Source organism: Melospiza georgiana, chromosome Z (assembly GCF_028018845.1).
Source record: "Melospiza georgiana isolate bMelGeo1 chromosome Z, bMelGeo1.pri, whole genome shotgun sequence".
NCBI lineage: Eukaryota > Metazoa > Chordata > Aves > Passeriformes > Passerellidae > Melospiza > Melospiza georgiana.
This window is the reverse complement of record NC_080465.1, coordinates 20,656,985-20,674,206: the sequence shown is the minus strand read 5'-3', so window position 1 is coordinate 20,674,206 and position 17,222 is coordinate 20,656,985. Positions and strand designations below refer to the sequence as shown.

Here is a 17,222-nt window from a genome sequence, read left to right as displayed (position 1 = left end):
AGAAAGGTTTGTTCTATGATTCTGAGAATCACAGAATAGTTCTAGAATCTATAGGTCATGGGCAGGGTCAGCATCTACTGGATCAGGTTGTTCCAAGACCCATATAACCTAGCCTTGAATGCTTCCAGTGATGGTATGTCCATAGTTTCTTGAGGCAACCTGTGCCAGTTACCTGTGCCAGTTATTTCTAATATCTAATCTGAACCTATCTTCCTTCAGTTTGAAGCCATTCCCCCTTGTCCTGTTGGTACATGTCCCTGTACAAAGTTCATCTCCATCTCTCTTGTAGTGCCCTTCAACTTTTGGAAGACTGCTTTAAGGTCTCTCTAGAGCCTTCTTGCTTCCTGTCTCAATTTCCATACTATTGTTTTCACAGCTAGCCTTCTACTTAGTTTTGCCCAAATTTCTTTACTGCTGCTAGATATAAGAGTGTATCCGAAATGAGTATCATAACAAGTTAACACGGCTAACAGCTAGAGAGAGGTTAATTTTTTATTGTTCTTTAAAAATAAAGCGGAGCGTCACAAATACTCCTCAGCTGGTATCGTCTGCACCATCTCTTATATTTGCTTATGGAGGAAATCCACAGCTCTATGGCATTTACTGCAAAAGTCAGGACATGCACCTTACTACCTTTTCCTGCTACTTTTTCTGGGGTTTTCTTTAACTTGTTTCTCCCTTATTTTGACAATTTATATTTTATGAGTGCTACTTTGCACTGTACCCTGTATAATCAGTTTTGTGGGAAGAGGCACAGAGTCCTTCCTGTGTTTTTAACAAAACTTCATACGTGTTTGTATTGTTTGTATTGTGTAAGATAATGCTAATGATATATGTTCCTGGAAAAGCATCCTTGCAAAATCCATCGTGAAATTACCCTGTGTGTTGAGATAGTGAATTCTCTTCTAAATTACACCACCTTGAAATTTTCATTCTGTTCTACTCAGAACTGCACATTTTTCTTACCTTTTCAATTTTTCTCTCATTTACTAATCTTTAACCATTCAAAGACTCTTCAGTAGTAAATAAAGTTCTTGGGTCCTTTAGTGAAAGTAATTTGGATGACCAAGGCCAGCCCTCTGGAGGAACAGGGCAAATTTTTGTAGAACTGAGTTCAGGAGAAAGCAAAGTGTTTTCACTTTCTTTCCTACTTACTTCTCTGCTATGGTTTTAGTTTGTTGGTGACAGGTAGGCCACTAGGTTAGTTGCTAAAAATTTCATTAGTAGTAACTAAAAAAAAAAGTCAAGTCTTTTTTTTGTTTGTGTCTGTTCCTTGATTAAACATCTAGGCTAGATGATACATGCTGGTCTTGTTAAACTTTCTGTTTGTAATATCAGTTTTGTTAGTGTTTACATGTTTCGCATGTAAATGCTAACAAAACTGAAATTATAAACACAAAGTTTATAATGTTTCTATGTTTTGAAAGGCAATACCTCACATTATGAAATGTATCATCTTTTGAATGCATCAGGTGATAAAAGGTCAACTTGAACTAGATACAGAAATGAAAAAAGTCAAGAGAAGTGAAACTGTTAAAATAAAAAAGTGAACATTAGCCTTGTCTGTTCCTGTTCTTATGAAACCTCTCTGATGTGTATGAGAAATGAGAAAATGTACAGCTCATGTCCACAGTCAGTGCCTGTATATCTGGGTAAACAGAGATCAGAGATACTGGAAAACCAAAGTAATGCAAAATTCTAGAAGTAATACTGTTTCAGACCACAGAACAATTTCCATATTGCCTGTCCATTACTCCAAAGACTTCTAGTTTCAGGAGAGTTTATAATCCCAACCTGACCCCAGAAAAAAAGAACCTAGATGGCTGCAGCACCCTTCATGAGCTATCTAGTGGCATTTATTTGGCTGCTGTGCTCAGACTGAAACCTGCCAGAACATTAGCTAACTTGTGACTAGTTCATTTTAGGAGTTAGTGTTTACCTAGTCCAAGCTGGAAGGTGTACTAACATGGGATGATATTTTAGATATCACAGAATGCTTTAGGTTGGAAGGGAACTATAAAAGTCACCTAATGCATCACCACAGCAATGGGCAGGGGCATCTTCAGTGGCATCAAGTTGCTCAGAGTCCTTGGTGAAGCTGTGCTGGCTGTCTGGAGTCACCTCCCTGTCCTTCACATGCCTTAGCACACATTCTAGTACTCAGGGATCTTCCCAGGCACAGAGTTAAGGTAGACAGGTTGATGATTTCCAGATCTCTCCCTTTCTACCACTTCCTAAAAGTGGAAGCAATGTTTCCCTTTTCCTGGTCACTGGGGACTTCACCTGACTGTCAGGACTGTCGCTGTTAGTGGCTTGGCAACTACATCAGCCAGCTCAAGACCCTGGGACGCATCTCGTCAGGTCCCAGAGACTTGCGTGTATTCACATTCCCAGGTGTTCGTGAGCCTGGTCTTTTCACAGTAGAAGGGACTTTACACCACCAGTGCCTCCTTTGCAGTTCATCTATGCGACAGCTGTGGCAGGAGAAATTGCTAGAGAAGACTGGGGCAGAAAAATTGAATACCTCAGGCTTCTTCTTGTCCATTGTTACTGATTTGCAAGTCTGGGGGTTACACATTCTTTGACCTTCTTTTTGTTACTTACTTACAGAAACCGTTACAATGCTTCATATTCCTTGCCAAGTTCAGCTTCAGCTGTCATTTGGCTTTTCTGACCCTTCCCTACCTAAGCTAGCAACATCCCTATACTCCTTCCAGGATACCTGTCCCTGCTTCCTCTGTCAGATTCTGCTTCTATTGACTTGGTAGGAATGGAGTTTGGCTTCACTTTTGCACTCTGTTCTGGCACTCTGCTGGAACAAACTGCTGTGCAAGATGAGGCTTTGTCTAACGTCTGCCACCAACAGTGCTGTCATCCTAGGTGTGTAAATGCAAAACAATGCAAAGTTATAGTACTTCATTTACTGTTACTTTTTTTTTTAGTCAACGGATCTTTATGTAATTTTACTGTCTTCTTGTTTGAGAGGTAGATGGCACTATAGTTACAGAAATCCTTTTGTTTTGTGTGAAAAGTGCATTAATACCAAGACTACATGAACTAGTGCACTTCAAGAAAACCTCCCTTCTTTTCTCCATACCTTTTCAGTTGTAACTTCAAGTGAGTGAGGATATAATTTAGTAGTGTATTTTATGAGTACTGTTTTGGGGCAGGAGAGTGGTGTATAAATAGTTTACTTTCAAAACAATGGATGATTGTGTGTATGCCTATAGAAACATACAGCTTAGCAGTGAATCACTACTCAGCAACTCCTAGCATGACATTTTACTAATATTGAAGGTCTGTGACAATGTCATTTTTTTTTTCTGGTGGAAGTTCAGCTGTAGTATACTCTGTGAAAGTTAGAATTAAAATAACACCTAGATATGCACTTTCCTGCTTTGGAATTCTTTTTGTGTGCTGCCACCACACATGCCACTTGTTCTGTAGGTGGCCATGGTTAAAGCAAATATGTTTTGTCTAGTATCTTAATGGCAAATAGTTCCTGTAATGTCATCCAATGCAAGCTGAATGTTGACCTGCTAGAAATTGTTGTAGTAAATTTTGAAGTGAGATTTTCTGTTGTGTAATGTGTTAAGGTTTTTGATAGGTATAGATGCTCTAATTCTACTGCATCCTTTTCCTGTATCAGGAAATCTTATGAAAGGTACTTGAAACTGTGTTCTGCAAGATTAGACATATGATGCAGAAAAATGAACTTCGTGTAAATTTCAGTATTGTGCATTCTGTGACTGTATAAAAGCAGACTTCTGTTATGCTACTTTTATTCCTTTTAAATTGTGAATGTCTTTTTTACTAGTCTGTAGAAGCTGCCTAGTGAAATATTTGGAGGAAAACAACACCTGTCCAACCTGTAGGATTGTTATACATCAGAGCCACCCATTACAGTATATTGGGTAAGTATAAAAGCAGAAGTGCTAGTAGCTTCACTCTAGTCTGGGTCATCCCCTTTGGTACAGTACAGCTTCTCTCAGAATTTTTGCTGTTGCTTATCAGCATGTTAAACATTGAAAAAGAAGTATGAAGGCGACTGAGAAGGAGATACAGAATGAAACTTCTGCTATGAGTTTGCAAGGCCTTAGCATGGCAGCTTGTTCCAGACTTACAAACAAGTTAACTATACACTCAAATGTTTTAATTTCAGTGTGATTTTTAATGGGATATAGTCATTCCTCATTTTGTATGCTTGGGTTGTAAAAATTATATATATGAAATGTTTGTAGGAATTACACTTTTACAAAATTATCAAAAATTAGTCTCAGTTGAACAGTGCTTTTCTGTGTGACAGTAATAAGAGAAATAATTTTCAGCTTTATTGTTCAGTTAATCTTTCAAAGGTCTGCTTAGGTTGTAGGAACAGATAAGAATGTCATAGAATCATCATAGAATGGTTTGGGCTGGAAGGGACCTTCGAGATCGTCTAGTTCAGGTTTCTCAAAGTACCATGAAGCCTGGACTGACCCCCCCCCCACCCCACCTCTTTTCTGGGGGTGGGGTATGCACAACTTCTCTGAACAACCTCTTCCAGCCTTGCCACTCTCACTGAAGAATTTCTACCTGTTATCTAACCTATATCTGCCATCTTTTAGTTTAAAACCATTCCCCCTTTCCTATGACTACATGCTTGTCTAAAAAGTCTATTTTCAGCCTTCTTTTGGGTTCCCTGCATGTACTGGAAGACTGCTCTGACAGTTCCCTGCAGTCTTCCTTCTCCAGGCTCTACAGCTCCAACTCTATCAGCCTGTCTTCACATTGAGAGGAGGTCATTTTCATGCTCTCCTGTGGACTCACTCCAGTAGGTCCACATCCTTTGGGGGTCTCATAGCTGAAAGCACTGGTCTAGGTGGGGGCTTTTGCAGGCAGAGTAGAAGGACAGAATCACCTGCTTCGATTTGGTGCTGAGTTTCTTTTGATGCAGCCTAGGTTGTAATTGGCTTTCTGGACTGCAAGTGCACATTGCCAGGTCATGTTGATTTTTCCATTTGCTAATATCCCCATGTCCTTCCCCTCAGAGCTGCGCTCAGTCACTTCTCTGCCCAGCCTATATTCATGCTTGGGATTACCCCAGTCCAGGTGCAGGACCTTGTACTTGGCCTTGTTGAACTTTGAGCTTCACATGGACCTACCTCCTAAGTGTTGCTTCCTTCCAGCATGTCTACTGCCCCATACAGCTTGGTGTTGCTGGCAAATTTGCTGAGGGTGCTCTCAATCCCACTGTCACTGACAAAGATGTTAAATAGCATTGATCTCAGTACTGACCCCTGAGGGACAGCACTTGTGACTGGTCTCCTCTTGGATATTGAACTGTTGATCACAACTCTTTTGAGTGCAACCATCCAGACTTTCTTTATCCAGCCTTTCTTAATCCAACAATTCCTTATGCACTAAGTGCTGCATTAGTCAAATCCAGATCTCTCCAGTTAGGGACAAGGATGTTGTGCGGGACAGCATCAAATGCTTTGCACAAGTCCAGGTAGATGCCATGACTCACCCTTTCCTGATCCACTGTCTCTGTAACCTCATCATAGAAGACCACCCAATTTGTCAGACATGGTTTGCTCGTAGTGAAAGCCGTGTTGACTTTTCCCAGTCACCTCTTTATTTTCCATCTGCATTTGCATAGTCAAATTGCATGTTCACTAAGTATTTTTGTTGGGTTTTTTCCTCCTTTTCTTGTCAGAAAAGACGTTCTTTTTCTTTTCCTTGAGTGCTTCCTTTCCATTTTACTCCTGGTGATGAAAATACATTGTAATGGTGTGTCTGCATTAGCTGATGCATATCAAATAGTGCTTTGTTTTCCACTATAAAGAGCTTGTGTTTGTTCATAGCATTTTTCAACATGCCTTTCTCACTTCTATAACAATTTTGGAAGCAATGGTTTTAGCAAATGAGTCTGATTGCACTTTTACAGAAAACTGTCTATGTTCTACACATACTTATATTGCTCAAGCTCACCCTCATTCAGGAGCCTGTAACTAAGTATGCTGTCTCCACATTTATAATATACACTCATACTCCTGTAAGAGTGTATAATTAAAGGGACAGGTACATGCAAATAGGCGAGAATGAATAAATGACATGTAAGACAACGTGTTTGCCTCAGTTCAAAAACTTGGTTTTTTTGCAAAAAGGGCCAGGAAACAACATGATATTGAGAGCAGCTAGAAGGCAATTTGTTACTTGTTTTTTATTGTTGAATACACTTCAACTTAAGTAAGCTGTTTAAATTAGTTGTAAAATATTGCCCATTGAAACTGAAACAGACTTTGTCCAGTCTATTTATTTACCTTTTTAAAAGCATAATTGACAGTCTGGAGTATCACAAGGTGTTTGAAAATGGAGATTTAAACTCCTATTCATCTGTCTGAAAAACAGGTAAACCAAATGTGTCTCCTTGTTTACATTTTTAAATACTCTTAAAAAGCATCACAGAGTCTTAAATTCTTTGGTACCTGTATCATACATATCATACCATCTGTATGATCTAGTTCCAGCCCCCAATTTGTCACCTCTGATGTAGTGGTGGTGTCATACTTATATATTTTTGTTCAAATAATTTTGGCAAAGTGTTTGCAATCCATAAATCACATTTCATCATCTCAGCCTGTACAATTGAGATTGCTGCTGGTGAAAATGACATGAATTTAGGATAAGTGATATTCTGAATATTGTAGTGCTACTTAGAATATTGTAATTACTGCTTGTAAATGTCTTGATTTGTCACCATTTCTGTACTTGCTTACTGATCTCCACTGCTGTGGAGTGCTCATGTCAGGTTATGAGAAGCCTGAGACTACTCTTGTAAGCCTTTTTTGTTGAAATCCAATTCAGGACTTGATACTGCAGACACTTTTGAAATTATGACATTGCAGCAGTCAAGGCAGACACTTGAAATGCTTCTTATACTATTTCTTAATTGGAATTTAATGTAATACTTAATTTCTTTGAGACCCATAACTTATTTTAGATTAGAACAGGATTTTTCTAGGTGAGCTGAGGATTAAAGTTTAGAATTTTACCTGTCCCCACTGTTCTGCAGTGGGATTGTTGACTTTTTTTCATTTGAGCCACACACTACCTCTACAGGCTACTTAGCTAAATAATGTTTCTCACCGTTACTTTGCCCTTTTAAGAAAAAAAGAGCATGGCTGGGAATGTAGCTTGAGCTGATAAGCACAATTTGGGAATAGCAAAAATTTTAAAATTTAGTTTGTTGTGATCTTTTTCTCTGAACTCGTCTCATGCATTTTAGAAGATCCTAGTAAAGATAACTAATCTAGAAATGTGAGAAATTAGTCTTTAGGGGTGAGAAACAAGCTATTATTGATTCTTTTGTAATAAAAATGAGTTTAGGTTGGAAAAGAGTTTTAGGTTATTACTGTCATACTTGTCTTGATGCAGAAGGACATACTCAGTGGGCTGAATTGTGAAAACTAGTCTACAGAATAGTTTTTCTCACACTTCCATTTGTTTTCTGTCTTAGCTTATACTTTTTCATAGTTTCTTTTGTGTTGCTGTTCTTTCTGGTTTGATAGAAATACTGATTGAAAATAAAATTCTTCTTAAATGAATTTAGAGATTTTTGCATATGGTTAGTACTGGAACTTTTTTAATAGAAATGTTTTCAATCAAGATCATGAACTTAAGCTTTTGATTTTGTTTTTTTGTTGGTTTTTTCCTTGCTAGTCATGACAGAACAATGCAAGATATTGTTTACAAACTTGTGCCAGGCCTCCAAGAAGGTAAGTTGCAGTGTGACCTTTTTAAAGGTCAGTTTGCACATACTTCTTTGACATTAAAGATAAAAGAAAGTTTCAAGTGATGTAAAGAGGGACCAGGGGGGCAACTGAGGAAGAATACAGTGGAAAACAAGACTCTTTCACTTGTGTAATTTTTAGCAATTAATTTAGTTTTGTACCTGTAGTAGCAACAACTGAGTGTGGGGGTGGTAGGAGGCAACATGGCATGTTTCTTCCAAAAGCAGTATTATGTAAAGCAGAATAGTCGTTCAGCTTTCAAATGTTGCCATACCATAACTCTAATTTGTTTTTGTTATACCTGTTGTGCAAGCTTTCTAGAATTCTCAGAGGTAAAATTCAATTTTAAAATGCTTTTAGTTTCTGTTTAGAGAAATTTCAATTACTGTTTTCATAATCCTCTTTGATGCTAGATCTGTTAAACTAAAGAAATACTTTATAAATATTGCTCAGTGGGTTTTTTTGGTCTTAATGTATGTTAAAGTTTTCATTTAAATAGAGTATTTTAATCTATTGAAGCTGCTTTTTAACCAGGGCATTTCCAACTGTCAGTGTGATTAAATACATACTTTAAAAATAATTTCTGGGATATTGAAAACCAGAACTATGAATAAAAATTCAAAACCAATGTTTTGACTGAAATATTCAACATTCAAAATGAGGATCGTATTCAAAATGGGGGTCATGTTCAAAATGGGGGATATTCAAAATTAGCTGCAGTATTTTAAATTCCATCTCATTCTAGCAGCAATAGTATAGTAGTAACTATACAGATAACTTTATGCTTTTCTAATTCTGAAAAATAAGATTAGGCGTAACTTGATGCAATAGGAGTGATGGAAGACAGTAAATAATGACAGTACCGCCACTTGTTGGCAATCCTAAAGTGGGAAGGGATTTGGAATAACTTCATAAATATTGCATTAGAACTTTATTACAGGAATTAATATTTGCAATTTTAAACAGCGGAAATGAAAAAGCAAAGGGAGTTTTATCACAAACTGGGCATGGAAGTTCCAGGGGATATCAAAGGGGAGACATGTTCTACAAAACAGCACCTAGATTCTCATCGAAATGGTAAATAGTCCTTTATTTATTCTGTCTTTGGTGGGTGATATATAGTAAATTGATGAACAGATCTTTTGGAAGTATGTGCCCAGTGAGTATATTACAATCATTGTTTTGTAACAGCAAGGAATAGAGTCAGCATAGGATTGTTGCCTTGTCCCTTATTTCTGCACAGAATTTTGGTTTTAGGTGTTAATTGCATGTTGCTTGTGGCAAAGTTGGTCTCCATAGCAGTGCCTACATGGGGACTGTGAAATTACCCAGCTTCTGGGCTGTTAGCAGCTGAACTCCATAGGTGTTCTCCTCTTTCATGTCACGGGCTGTTGGCTGGAAGTGTAGCTTGAGCTGATAAGCACAATTTGGGAATAGCAAATTCTTATTCTTATACTGCAGTCCTGAAACTTGCTGTTTTAATTGTATTGGTGCTATCAGATGCTGCTGAGTGTATGTGGAGTTTATATATGATAATAATATTTGAGTATCCCATATATCTGGGTTTTTTTATCTAAGGTGAAACTAAAGCAGATGAAAATATAAATAAAGAAACTTCGGAGGAAAAACAGGAAGAAGATAATGACTACCACCGAAGTGATGAACAGGTGGGCTCATAGGGCATGCTCTAGTTTTATCTTGTGTTTTAGCTGTTGTGGTTTGGTAAGGTAACTTTGATAATCTAACAGAGAAGAAAATGAGTTTATTTCAAGCTACCTCTTCTGTTCTCTGATACAAACACAATGCAGTTTGGACAATGCTTTTTTGTAAGCATGAGGTTTTACCTTTGGGTTTTGCCAGGAATGGAGAATACATTTAAATCTTCTTCCAAATATCTTTATAGTTTTGATTGTTTATGAGTCTTTGAAGTTTGCTGTCAAAACAAATTAATGTAATTTTCTGCTTTATACAGGAGTGTACCCCAGTGTTACCATGATACATTAAGCTGAATGTGTATTGGTAATTATGAATTAAACCTCTGGCACTGTTAACACATTCAGTGCAGGTAGCTCAGGGTGCTGTTGCAATGAGAGCTGCAGGCTGAGCTCTGGATGGGAGCCCGAGGCAAGAGGCCATGAACTGCCAACCCTTGGCACGGGAAGGGGCACAGGGACCTGTGGCACCAGCCTGGGGACTGGACACCGAGACACAGAAGCAGCTGAGACCCCCAGACTTTGGTGCTGTGAGGGTATGAGAGCCCAGGGCTCCTTTGTTCGGGGCCCCTTCTCAGAGGCACCAGCTGGAGCTGTTATTTAGTTACTGCACCACGATTAAGCTGTTTGAAGGACCTGGATGTCTGAGACTCTGCTATGGAAAACCTGGGGTTGAGCTAGTAGGGAATCCTGGTCTGAATGTGAGTGTGAGGGGTGTAGCTGTGAAGGGGCTTCATTCTCAGCTCAGGTGGTGGGAATGTGGCTGCCAGAGTGGCTCCTGGATGGCCAGACAGGTTTCCTTAACAGCAGTCTTACTAACTTACTACATATTTTGTTTTCAACCTTTAATACTAATACAGTGTTAGCCCTGAATCATAAAAAGATTATAAAAGCAGGGAAGCCCACTGTTAAGTTTAGAACACAAAGCTTGTTTGAAGGTGAAACTTCCCTTTGGTATAAACAAGCTATGCCTTTTATGACTTCTGGTTATGCGAGTATCCAGAGTAACTTTAGCTTGGGTTAATTTTCTTCCCAGTTGCCATGTAAAGGGATTGTACATGTTACTAGATCCTCCTAGTGTAATACAAGCATACCATCACAAAGAGTTTAGACTGTAATGAATAGCTGGATGGGAGAAAAAGTGAGAATTTGAAATATTTGTCATGTCATTTGTATTCATTCCTTTTAAACATGTTAAAATTAAACTAGATTAGCAGTTGCATTGACAGCAAAAAATTATGTTAGAAGCAATCTTTAAGAATTGACAATGGTTTTCGTACTGTTTTTTTGCTCTAGCTTTTAGCTTATGGTCCTCTTAAGCTATTGACAACCTATGAATTTGGACTGAGGCAGCCTTGTTCCAACATGAGAAATTACTACTGGAACATATTTGTCTTATTACTTACCACTCAACTTGGGAAATCTTAGAAAATATGGTTTTCTTAATAGGTGTTTCAGTGTAAAGAACACTAGTACTGTACTTCGCTATGTCGGATTAATAAAAATTGCATGTGGAATACATAGGACTGCAGATAATTGTTGCAGCCAACTCTTGATTTTTTGCCTTTTCCTGAAGGTAAGCATCTGCTTGGAGTGCAATAGCAGCAAACTGCGTGGATTGAAACGAAAATGGATTCGTTGCTCTGCACAAGCAACAGTCTTGCATCTAAAGAAGTTCATTGCCAAAAAACTCAACCTCTCTTCTTTTAATGAGGTAATATTTTAATTTTTAAAAGTAAGTTTACAGATACAAAAACTTGAAAGGGGTGGGTTTGTTCCTTTGCAAAAGGATGTCTTTTATTCTGATTCTATTTTCAGAAAACAGAAGCGTACACCGTTTCTTGAATGCTATATATGTTACATAGCAATTTTCTTGTCCTTTCTTGGGTCTGTACAGGACTTTCCACTTAGTTTGCAGTGCATCTTTTCATGCGCATTTTTAAATAGTTGGGCAAAAAGTTTGGTTATGTGCTTCCACATGTGTTTAAACGGACTCTGGCAAGATGATTTGTTTGATATATTGTAGTTGAGTTTATCTCCAACATTTTAGGAAGTTTGCACTCTACAGGGGTCAAACAGAACCACTTCAACAGTGAAGTCCCATTGAAGAGAAAGCACCACAAATATGTTGTTCTTTTCTGTGCTCTTAGTGAAGCTCAGTCTGAAGTTGCTGCCTACCTCATCCAGAGTGTTATCAGATGCCTACTTTTCCCTGTCTTTACAGGATGTCATGAGAAGAATTTAAGTTGAAAGGTACAGAAAGAAAGGCAATACTTTGAACTTGTCCTAGACTAGATTCAAAAATTAAAAGTGGCAAACTATGAATGCAGCCCCTATTTATCACTTGGCTGGATCTTGGTAACAGTTTCTGGACATCTCAGTTGACTCTCAGCTTGACATCTCTCAAATCCATATTATGACACGGATTCACTGAATTTCATTAAGGCATTTCATACAAATCAAATAATCTGCTTTCCAGTCCAGTGTGTCAGCACCTTGTCAACAGCCAATTTGCATCTCTATCACTTTTCCTCCATAGCTTCTGTACACTTCAAACTAACACTCTCTCTTTCTTATGGTTCAAGTATATCCCCAAACTCCGCCAGTTTTCCTGAAACAAAACCTTGTATCCTGTCTTGTCCTGAGCTGGCTCAGAGGTGGTTGTCTCCTGACATAGCTACAAGGATTGTTCAGAAGAGATTTTTTTAATATATTCTTTTGGTATATGCATGTGTAAGCCGCTTCTCCGATGCAGTGTGCCAAGATGTGACTTAAGAATCTACTTGGTTTCTACTGAAAGAAAAACTTTTCTGGAGTACTGTTTATTTTTTTGTTATCCCTTTCTGCCTTCTTAAAAAATACATAAATGGTCATGTAATCATTTTACTAGTACTAAGTCATATAGAAGGAGAATTTGAGCACGTGGTTACTTGGTTGCTTGATACAGACTGTTTCAGGTTTGAGTTACTGCTGTGTAAGTGGACAGCATGCATATTCAGGCCTTCCTGGGCTATGGGGTAAAACATTGTAACATAACCCAACTTGGTGGAACTTGTTGTTTTCATACATGTTCCCTGGTTTTAGTTCATGTTCAGCTATTGTAGTTCAGCTGATTAGTAGTCATATGATCCCTCATACTTTTATGTTGAGATCTTCCCTTGTTTCTAATACCAAGATTTTTAAAAACAGAGATAGAAAACAAAAAATACTTGTTTAGTATCTGTAAAACCCCTATAAATGCAGCATATAAATGCATATAAATGCAGCATATGGCAGACTGTTTTTTTAAAAAAACCTCTGTCCTTGTAACAATGCCACCTGACTGGTGTTAGGTAAAAAAAAATTCATAGAATGCTAAATAACAGCTCTCTTTGAGAGTTCTCTCCCCTTGTCCTGTATTCAAGCATTTTAGAAGCATGTGAAGCTTTCAGAAAAGGACCTTAGTACTGCTTGGGAAGATAAATCAAACATTAAATCCATATCTTACTATATTTCTTAGGCGGGCATTGACATAGTCTTTCAGTACTTCATGTTGTGAGCAGATTTTATCTTTTCTTTCCTGGTGTGATTTTTGTCTTCAGGGCAACTTCAGGATTACCAGTTCCAGTGTCTTCAGAGAAAAAAAGTCTTGTCAAATGTATAGTAATATGTGAAATATGTTGTTTGGTGAATTGGGTCCCAGTGAATTAACTGTCCCCTTTATTTTGCCAGCTGGACATATTATGCAATGAAGAGATTCTTGGCAAGGACCATACGCTCAAGTTTGTAGTTGTTACTAGATGGAGATTTAAGGTATGACACAATGATTCAATGTAAATCATGAAATGGCCAAATGTTTATAAAATAGTGATAATTTGGAACTGTACTGCAGTATAGCTTTATAGAAGGTACTTTTATAAGTATCTACCACAATATCCCTAGATGCCAAGTATTTATTTGTTTCCAGTAAATGAAGGAAAGGAGTAAGTATTCATTGGAAGAGAAAAGGAAACACTGTATTAATAGTCTAATTGTTTTCAAGTCTGTCAGAGGAAGTAGAAGCTACAAAAAGTATTATTTTTAACTCCTTCAGGCAGTAAGAATGAGTAGCAAAACGACGGAACACTTAGGAAGGGAGATCAGTATATGTACACACAGAGTTACTGGAACAAGAAGTTTGTATTTGTAATGCAAAAGTAACACATTCTGAGCATACAGTGTACACTGAGGTGAAATCACTTGGTGGCTTTGGATGCATATCTAGAAGAGGTCCATGTGGGAGTAGAGAAGTATTTTTCTGTTTGGAATTACAAAATAATTCACCTGTGTAAGAGTCACAGGATAAAGTCAATGGTCAGCGTTAAAAATGCAGAGATGTCACAAGTGGAATCCTGCTGGAATCTGTTTCATATGGTGTTTCTGAATGACCTGGAAATGGTCTTTACAGTTCTGAGTGACAGGAGATTAACAAACACCTGAAGTTGAATGTAGGTATAGATAAAAGGATATAATGTAAACATTAGGGTTTTGTGGTGTAGCAGAGAGAACCAAACAGGAGCATCAAACTGATGTGCATCCATACAGTCTACTCTTCACCTGTGAGAGATCTGTGTAATTGTGAGTCATATGGAAAGCAGAACTGTGAACTGCCCTCCCAAGTGAAAGAAGTGGTGGATGTAAAATGGAACTGAGACACGAAAGGCCCAGAACAAACAAGCTGAAGTAATTGTTTTTATGAGACACAAAAGTCCATGGTGCAGGATGTTGTGGTGTAAAAGTTTGCCTATTCATAAAAAAAATCAATGGATGCTATCACAGAAGAGGAATCAAGTGAGAGCTATTAAATATGAAGTACCGCATACTCTAATTTCTGCTTTCTGGACATCCCTTACTTCAGGGAGTTTTCCAAGATAAACAGATCTGCTCCTGAGATAAAGGGGAAAGGGTTCTTTATCACTTGTTTGAGCCCCACAGATGAAGTTACCCCTTGTCTTTGTCTTGGTGAATTTTTGACAGATCAGATAGCTGCTCTTGACTTTAATTGAAGCTTTAGTTTATGACACAGAAGTTTTTTCTACTGAACAGATTAGTTCTGGATTTGTTTCTTAACTTACTGGTATTTCTGTCTTGCAGAAAGCACCTCTACTGCTACATTATAGACCCAAAATGGACTTGCTGTAAGGGAACTTAAGTGTCCTTCTGGACAGAGCTTTTTGCAGAGACTATCATCTGGCACCTTCTTAGTGCATCACTAATCACATGACACAAACCAGCTGAATAATTTTGGAAGACTGGAGGGCTTTCATAGTGGGCTGTCCTGAATATTTCTTCTAGGGATGTGTTACCTAGACTTCTGGGCAGACAATATTTATACTTTTTTGTATGGAAGAAAGAAGTTTCAACTCAGCAAGACACTACCAGCATTAAGTTTACAGATACTGAAAACACTTCACAGTTCCATGTAGCTCAGCCTGATTTGTCTCTTACAGTTACACACAGAAAAAAAGTTTGAGTGTTGTGGGGTGATATAAATATGTTGCTTTTGACACCAAGTTGCTTTAGTTACTTCTCGCATTCTAAATCTTTAAAAACTATATTTTTGCAAAGTGTTATTGTCTTATATAGTATGCCTGATTGCATTGGCTTTATTCAAGTTACTCTGTAGAGCATTGAACATACCTGATAATACAGTGACTGGTGATAATTTATTATGCTGCATTGAAAACTTAAGAAAATCTGGGAAACCAGTAAATTTGTCATTTTTGCCCAGTTATTGCTCTCCCTCACCTTGTGTTTTAATAAAGTTTTGATACTTCTGTATACGTGTTAATTTGGTAAGACTAATAGAAATAATTTCAGTTGATTTTAATGTGCTGTGATATATATTTTGCTATGGTATAAATTGCACCACGTAATGACAAGTACTCACAAGTGCTAGATTTGTGAATTTCTTAAAAAATAAACATTTCTTATGTATTGTGGCTTGCAGAAATCAGTTTTTAATTTAGAGAGAATTTGCTATCACTAGCTATTGAAACAGTGGCTCTTGGACAATTGTGGGAGTATTGCAGATTTTTCATTTCACTGATTAAAACTTACAAGCAACTTTAAATTTCTTTAGCTGTTTTCTTACAAAACCATAGCATTTTCTGTACTGCAATTCCAAACTTATATGGGGTGGGGAGGAAGGGGGAGTCAAGACAAGATTATTTTAGCACCTTTTGGCCTTAACTAGTAATTTTGCTTGCATCAGCCCTAATGGATGCAAGGCAATACACATGAATCTATGTATGGGTACATACATCTGTATACACATATAACTATATATGTTATAGAAAGCACCCCCAATGGCACTTAGCAGGGCTCACTGCACTTTTTGTAAGGCTTTTGGAAATAATTGGCTTTTAAAAAACTGTAGTTGAAAGTGATTTCTGCAAGCTATATCCACTATGTATCATCCATAGTACAATTGTAAGAACATTTGTCTGGCGCAGGTGTGAAGTCACTGAAAATAGTGTATGCCCTATTATGGCCAGCTGGAAATAGTTAACCTAATTTTTGGAAGAGTTTTCCTGTCAGCTGAAAATGCTAGTCGCTATTCCTATTATTAAACCCTGTTATTTTTTGATAAATTATCTTTTGATAAGAAGCCCTGCTTCCTCTTGCTGTGCTCCTTTGCTGCTTCTGCTAGAAAGTGTTACTTAGTAACCAGAAGCTGATACTGCAAGAGATTTATGTAAGCATTTTAAATATTCTTCCTCTTGAGTTTTCAAAGCGCTACATTCCTCAGCACATTTCCCTTAATTTCCCTCTCTGGAGTCTTCAGTTCTCCTTTCCCAGCTCTGCTGCTCCTTGTGCTTACCTTTGACAACAGGGCTCCTTATTTTGATTACAGTCACAGATGTGAGGAGGAAGGAAACGAAAAAGAAATTATGTGAGCAGAGAATGAAAAGGATTCTCCTGAATTGTGGAGATGGAAAGGAGAGCCACACAAAGGCCAGACCATGCTGCTGTCCATACAGACGAAAGTGTTAAGATAGCTGTATTTGAATGTTTAGGTCACACAGAACTCCACATCTGGTTCTTGTGTGGTGTTTGTGTGCATGTCTGTGATTCGTGCAATCAAATTTGGCTCTGATTTTGTCTTGCTGTTTGTGTATTTTCAGCTTTTTTTCTGTCTTTAGTATTATTTGATCTGGCAGAAAAGAACAAACAAGATCATGTGTCTACCATTTTTAAAACTTTCCATGAAAGCAGTCAATGCAGGTGGTATGGATGTGTACACAGGCTGACATACTGGGCCTCTCTGGAGCTGTTTCTTACATGATTGTTACTGTTCTAGTGTGAAAAAGAGTCTGGCTTTGCCACCGAGGCCCTGAGAATGTGGACAGGACTGTAAGGGTCCCAGCTCTGTGCACACAGAGTATACACCAAGTGGCTGTACCTGATGTAGACATTAAACTAAAGCTGCCAGACAGCATTCTGGTTAACCACCTTAATCAGAATATATACATATATATATATATATATATATATATATACACAAAAAATATATATATATACATATACACATATAAATGAGATCTGTCTACCTCAAGTGTGTGTACTGCAGGAAACTTTTGTATGACTAGATATTGACGCAGTGCTGTTAAAGTACATTGGGATTTCATTTCTTCCTTGTGTACTTGAGCAACTGAGAAATTAATTTACGAACACGCAAATTCAGAAGCCTTTCAAATCTATCTCTTGCTGTAAC

General features: G+C 37.8%; 1 protein-coding gene across 4 annotated transcripts in view; it reads left to right on the top strand.

Annotated features, from left to right (window-relative positions):
- The window catches only part of PCGF3 (polycomb group ring finger 3), a 46,514-nt gene extending 29,511 nt beyond the window's left edge, over window positions 1–17,003 (top strand). For all 4 annotated transcript variants that reach the window (XM_058043735.1, XM_058043732.1, XM_058043731.1 and 1 more), the window contains 7 exons: window positions 3,818–3,914; window positions 7,705–7,760; window positions 8,742–8,852; window positions 9,354–9,442; window positions 11,064–11,201; window positions 13,199–13,279; window positions 14,600–17,003. In XM_058043735.1, the coding sequence (XP_057899718.1) occupies window positions 3,818–3,914; window positions 7,705–7,760; window positions 8,742–8,852; window positions 9,354–9,442; window positions 11,064–11,201; window positions 13,199–13,279; window positions 14,600–14,647 (620 nt within the window). In that variant the 3' untranslated portion in view covers window positions 14,648–17,003. The remainder of the gene's footprint in view (window positions 1–3,817; window positions 3,915–7,704; window positions 7,761–8,741; window positions 8,853–9,353; window positions 9,443–11,063; window positions 11,202–13,198; window positions 13,280–14,599) is intronic.
- The last annotated feature ends 219 nt before the right edge of the window (window positions 17,004–17,222 follow it).